The sequence below is a fragment of the Equus quagga genome, chromosome 7, assembly GCF_021613505.1.
Source record: "Equus quagga isolate Etosha38 chromosome 7, UCLA_HA_Equagga_1.0, whole genome shotgun sequence".
In the NCBI taxonomy this organism is placed as follows: domain Eukaryota; kingdom Metazoa; phylum Chordata; class Mammalia; order Perissodactyla; family Equidae; genus Equus; species Equus quagga.
The window spans coordinates 10,325,502-10,331,987 of record NC_060273.1 but is presented as its reverse complement, the minus strand read 5'-3'; the positions used below and the strand labels follow the sequence as shown (position 1 = coordinate 10,331,987).

Here is a 6,486-nt window from a genome sequence, read left to right as displayed (position 1 = left end):
GACGGCCTCTGCGCTGGGATCAGCTCGGCTCCTGTTCAAGACCCCCTCCTCCAGAAGTCACTATCTGATGGGTTAAGCAAAGTGTTCTACCAAGTGGCTACGCCAGGGCTGTGAGGCTAAGGCTACAGAGGTAAAGACATTCCTTCCAGGATAAATCCTAGATAATAAAAAATCCTAATCAGCTCTCCCACCCCCTTCCCTCCTGGAAATGCATGATCTCTGTTCTCCAGGCCATTCTGGAGCGGTGGGCAGCTCTGGCTGCAAATGTGCAACCCACCATTTTTTGCATCCTTCCGCGGCCTCAATCCCGATTTTTGCAAGGGCGTCCCCTGTACCGTCTACACCGATGGTGAAAGGAACCGTCAAAGGTGCGTGGCCTCTCCCCTCGCAGTTCATGGAGGCAGGAAGGAGCCCTGATCGGATTCGAGGGGGAGATGGTGGTCTGGGCAGGCCGGCTAGTGGGTTTCCATTTGTGATGGGGAAACGTTCATGGGCCATTAGCTGAACCCCTGGACCTCAAAACACGAATGAATCCAGCATGTCCTGCTAGTGCGATGCTCATCCATGCTACAGGCTCAACGATCTTCTAGAAAAATCAGGTTATTTTTTTACTTCTCTAAAGAAACTGATTGGGTAGGTAAGGAAGCCCACTCAATGTGGTGGTTAGGATTTAAAGCCAAAAGTAAGGGCTCCTTGACAGAATTTAGAGCTGCCAAGGTCAGGCCCATCTCTGGCGTTGCTCGTGGCTGACGGGCAGGTGAGAAAGCCCCGCGATGAACAGATGAGGTGCATGTCGGTACCTGTGGCATGAGCAGGCAGCTGGTTTGCTCCGAGCACCGAGATCGTCAGTGCTCCACCCTCATTCCTATTGATCCAGGAGCTGAAGATTTATTTTAGAAACATAATCAAGACCACATGTTACGGAAACATGAAAATGAACTTTTTGGCATGGAAATGTTAGATAAAATATACAGCGCTACAATTGTGCGAAATTAGCACAGAAGCCAATCTGAACAGCAAATATTTAATGTTAGCTTTAATGAAACAATGCACAATATTTTGAAAAATGATCTTTGCAAAAGACCTTGCTCAGAAGCAGATGCCTGCCTGCTGGAAGCGCCCTCTGCCTACCGAGTGCCGGCCTGCAGGCTGGGGAGGACGTCCAGCGTGGGCACTGTCCCGAGGGAAAGACCCAGGAAAGGCAAGACCATTGCTGCCTCGGGGTTGAAGCTCAAGCACAAGGTGCGCCCCTCGGCCTGATGCTCCCAGGCATGGGCAGGTGGGGCCCTCGGCAGGGTCGTCCTCAGGGATACCCTCCCCAGCTCCAGGCTGAAAAGCCAGCCTGTTCTTCTCCAAGAGTTACACACTGAGGCAAGAAGACGCTTCTGGAATGGAGTGCCTCACTGCATGACAAAGGCCAGGCAGAGGGATGAAGGGTGGATTCTGGAGCTGCCTGGGAAGGAGGGTGCCTGCTGGGACCCCAGAGCACAGGGCCTGGTCTCCACGTGAGGGTGCCGGCTGACATCTCTGGGCTGTACCCCCATGTGAAGGTGAGCAGGTGGGGTGGGGGCTGAGGCCTGGAACCCTGTGACCTGCTTCTCAGGTGGGCAAATTATACCGTGCAGAACCAAGAGAAAAAAGGAGGCCACTGGCTTGCCCTGCCACAGAGCCCAGCTTCCGCGTGTTAGGAAATAAGTGGTGGGGCTTTTGATCAACTGGGCTGGGGGTCTTCATTCCTCTTTCCTGACAATGGGCCGGAAACCTGGGGATTAACGATGGGGCCTGCAGGGCCTGTTGCCTCTGGTGTTAGCTATAGCTGTTATCAATCCTATGGCTGTAAACCGCTTTGATTGCCTCTCTTTTTTAAAGGGACAACATACAACCTGTCACCGTGGGAGAATTTCAGCGGTTATCAAAGAACTCATCTTAATAAGCTCTGCACGCGGAGCAGAGCCAAGCGCCGTCATCAGACCTGTCCACAAACCCTAGCCCAGCTCCCTCTCCTCTGTTCCTGCCTCTAGCGAGGTCTCACAAGATGGCGTGTGCCTTTATGACTCAATCAGGTGCTCCCTTTGTAAGCAGGAAGCCCCTGCACGTGCCTGGTTACTGGGTGTTAAAGGCTGTCTTCACCGCAGCCCCGCTCTCCACTCTCCGTGATTGCTCACGGTAGCGCGCGCGGCGTGTGCCCAGGAATGGGATTTTCAGGAGCGGGAGCCAGAACTCCGGGCTGACTGCAGGAGGAGCGGCTGGGAGGGCCCACTTCCAGGTGAGGCGTACACCAGCCTTGGACCGCCCTTCCTGGGAGCTCTCGTTTTTCCCTTTAAAGGAAAAGCATCTCTACCCAGCCCTTGTTTTCCTGGGTTTGGTTTCATCTGGGGGAAAAGAAGGAAGAAAGAAATGAGATGATGGCAGAGTGGGACCCTGCTGCTGCTCTGTCCTGTTCTTGCTCCGGCAGGCCGTGAGCGGACAGCCTGCCTCTGTTGAGTGGCCTGAGATGGCCTCTTCCAGTACGGGTGTGGTCCTGGAGGCGCAAGGCCCTCGAGAGAGAGCCAGCCCCTTGGTTTCTCTCTGAAGGTGGAGTGCCTCCGTTCCCAGGTGCCAGCTTCGGAGGCAACAAAGAAGACAGAAGTGACTCTAAGCGTCTCTCCGCAGGGTTCTTTGCCTCTGGTGGGTCATGGGGGCCTGAGTGGGGACGCTGGAGGGAGGAGGACTGCCAGCCCTCTGAATTAGATCCGAGGGGAAAGGCAGATGATGACACGTCCTCAGGGGGTGACATTTTGTGCACCAAATCTCAGCCTGGACCTCCCTGGGCCTGGGCGCTTTGTTCTCTTTTTCCAGGAAGTCTGCCCCAGCTACCAGAGAGCAGGGCAGGAATATTTTAAGCAGCTGGATGGACTCCATCATTATAGAACATTCTACGTGATTCCAAAGTTAAGGCTTTGAGGAGTTGCCGTAATGTGCATGTCACGAGCGTATCTAACATCAGGGGGGTCGTCTCTTCATTCTGAAGATGATCCCAGGGTTTCTGCATGATCACAAAAAAAGGGAGTGCAAACAGCAACAGTCCTGATGGCTCCCATGTAGCACCCAGGAACGTGCCTTTCCAATCCACATTTGGGGAGAGCAGGACAAGTTTTCCATGAATAATTGGGCAGAGTTTCGCCTTTTTAAACAGGCTGAGTGCGTCCCTGGTTTTCTGAGCATCAGGCTGCTGTAGCTCTGGGTGCCATTTTCTTTGTTTTTTTAACTCCGCGTGCAGAATGTCAAGGAAGCTTCCTGGTGGGGTGGTTGGAGAAGGCCAGGCCAGATTCACCCTCAGATGTGGTCAGGGGCCAGAAAAGCCTGGCTCATTGGACCCCTTGCCCCCCAGCCCGGGGGCACATGGGAGGTTGGTGGTCCCATCCTGCATCTGATATAAACAAAGAGGAGACATCTCGGGTGCAGCTGCTGCTCTGGGGACGGACGGTGCTGGGCAGTCTGTCGGCTGCATCCCAGACCTCCTTCGAAATGACTGATGTGGAGTAAACCAAACCGGGGAGGCGGGACGCGGGCAGCTGGAGCTTTCAGGCGGTCCCTGATGATGGAGTCGAGGAGGACTGTGTGTCAAAAGCCGCCAGCCACGGTGGCCCAGTCGGCACTGTGGGACTTGGAATTCAGACAGAGCGGACATGTGGCCCCGCTGCCCTTCTGCGACACACTGTCTCTCAGGTCCTCTAAAGCCCCCTAGCTGCCAGCAGAGCCCCCGGCCACACACAGCCCTGCTTCCATCTGCGGAGGACAGCTGGCTGGCTCTGCTCACCTGGCCGAATGTTCTCTCAGCAGCTCTGCAGGCCGCCTCTGTGTCTGTGCAGAGCTGTGCGTAAATTATCTTAGTTTCATTTAATTGCCCCAAATAAGTTTTTTTCTGGCCAATAGGGGAACACACAGCAGACACGTTCCAGGTGGTTCTTCCCAGAGTTTTCCTCTGAGTTGAAACCGTTCCAGGAAGAGACACGGGTAGACTTCCACTGCCCATCTTCCACACACACTTAGAGCATCAAACTCCCCGACATCTCTGTCTTCCTCAGCTCAGACTTATTCTTGCATAGGCTATTTCACAACCTCCTGTCTAGTTTCTTAATGATTCCCCCAGAAAATGCGAACTCTCCCTAACTATACTCAGCAGCTAAGGATGGCTCTGCCTGGGGGTGGGGGGTGGGGGGTGGGAGACAATTTCATGATTCTGGATGTTAAAACTGGCTGAATGGCTCTGGTCCCACGAGGCGGTCTGACGTGAGAGCACTGGGGCAGGATCCCAGGGTGGCTATCTTCATCCTGCTTCTGCCTTCCCTGGGGCCTGCTCGGAGATGAGGAACGGAGGCGTCAATCTTGGGGGGCACAGGGTCCTGCTCCCAATGAGAGCATGTCGGCGGGCAGAGGGTGTACTGCAAACCTGGGCCTTTCGGGGACGATCATGATCTGTTCAGAGTGGACGCTGTCCGAGTTTGCAGAGAGCCACGCTGGGCTCCATGAGGCCTGGAGCCAGGATGAAAGCCTGACCGCCTGCAGAGCCTCTGCGGTGGCTCCGGAGCCGGGTCCTTCTCTCAACCGTGAGGCTCTTGGCTCGTGAGGCCAAGGCCACCACTTCCTGGACAGCCCAGGGCTCTCCAACATGGGTTACCAGGTTAGCCCGGATGACTGAGGTCCCACCAAGCCTGACAAGCTGCATTTGGGCCTGGGTGACCTCAGGTTTCCTGCATGGACTGGTCCTTCTAGAAGCCAACCATGGGGAGGTAGGGGAGGTTCTCCCAGAACCACAGTTCAGCATTACGCATGGCTCCTTCACGTGAAGGCCACTGGACTGCCTCCCTGGGGGAGTGATGCCACAGCGCTCCTGCTGGCCACGGTGGTGATGAGCAGGGTGTCTAATGACCACTGGTGGAGAATGAAATGGAAAGGAATGAGAGCCCCACCCCCACCCACATGTCTGTAGGTTGTAGCAGGCAATTACATTAAAAAGAAAAAAGAGGGTAACAGTCATTCTAATTCCCATGTGGGAAAGAGTCAAGAGGTGGTTTCTGAGGGACCCTTCTGACCAAATGGAGCATCGAAGCTGTGCATCTCACCCGGGGCTCTGAGCCTGACCCGCACCCACCCCTGGCTGCCGAAGGCAGACCCTGGGAGAGCAGTGCCTGAGTCTGTCCAGTGTGGAGCCACCTTGCGCTCTCAGACCGATAGTTTAATGAGGGTGTCATGTGACCGGCAGGGAAGGTGTGCTCTCCGGGGTTCACCAAGTGGATGTGGTTGTCACTCCAAGGTGTAAGTGGCCAGCTGCCATGGCCAGGTCCGACGCAGAGGGGCCAGGGTGGAGGCAGCTGGCACGGCACATAGGTCTGAGTCTGGGATTCTGTCGAGGTCAGAGGTCACCGCTCTGGGGCTCCACGTTGCGCGTCTCCCTGGGGTGACTGCGGGACAGCTTGGGGAAGCGGGAAGCCACTTTGGGCCGGCTGTTCTTGTTCAGTGGCTCTCCAGGAGGGGTAATGTCACTGCAAGACAGAGCAGGGGAGAATCTGATTAAGTCAGGGGGTCCAGATGGAAAGGGCTACAGGCAGGGAGGTGAGCCGGCTGGGAGAACGCCAGGAGGGGGCTCAGAGGGGACAGCTACTGCCCAGCTTTGACGGGTGAGTGCAGCATGGAGAAATGGGACATCCACCATCTTTCAAAAGCACCCGAGCATAGCCGTAGGCCCAAGCTAGCTTGTGGGGCCACGAGTGCTGGACCCAACTATAAGGCTATGAAACCAGTCATGGTTTTCTTCCCCCCATTTTCATTGATCTCCCAGCACGGGCGCATTTTAAAGTCAAAGAAAAGTACTTTGGAGAACATTGCATTTAAGGTCATAAGAGCTATGTAGCACAAATGCAAGATAGGGGTTTCCTGTGGAAGTCATCCCAAGAGAACCATCAAGATGTATGCCAACATCTCATCATAAGAATGTTCATCACAGTGCTGTACGAAAGAGCCACAGAAAGGAAACAACTTGCGAGTCTAACTGGGGGGGGGATTCCTCACGGTGGTTATAGAACATCCACATGACAGGAGCCGTGAAAGCCCGCGACGCGGGTGAGCATTACTGCCTGGTGAAGACACAGCAGGGGGGGGGCCCCCCCCCCCCCCCCCATTTATCGAAACCTAGAAGGGTATGTTCACTCGTATGCACCCACATGTTCCAGGCACTAGGGACAAAACAGCAAAACAAACTCTCCCGGGGCCCATGGAGAGTCATAGTGCACAGAGAGTTCAGGAATGGGACATTCTCAAGATTCAGGGTGCAAAGGCTGCCAGAGCCTCACTGGGCATCAAGCCTGAGGCTGTGGCTAGAAGAGTGGAGGAAGCGCGCGAGGGGCTTTGGGGCCACGGGGCAGCCTGGGAGAAGGGCGCTCGCTGGAGGGCTCTCAGCCGGGGAGACCACGGTCTGGCCGCATTTTGTGAGCCCTGCCTGCGTAT

At 55.4% G+C, this 6,486-nt stretch overlaps 1 protein-coding gene across 5 annotated transcripts in view; it reads right to left on the bottom strand.

The window, feature by feature from the left end:
• Positions 1 to 1,010: 1,010 nt before the first annotated feature.
• The window catches only part of SNX29 (sorting nexin 29), a 505,847-nt gene continuing 500,371 nt past the window's right edge, over positions 1,011 to 6,486 (bottom strand). For 4 of the 5 annotated variants that reach the window (XM_046665870.1, XM_046665874.1, XM_046665876.1 and 1 more), the window contains one exon: positions 1,011 to 5,525. In XM_046665870.1, coding sequence (XP_046521826.1) covers positions 5,396 to 5,525 — 130 coding nt within the window. In that variant the 3' untranslated portion in view covers positions 1,011 to 5,395. The remainder of the gene's footprint in view (positions 5,526 to 6,486) is intronic. The other variant, XM_046665871.1, reaches the window with a different exon arrangement.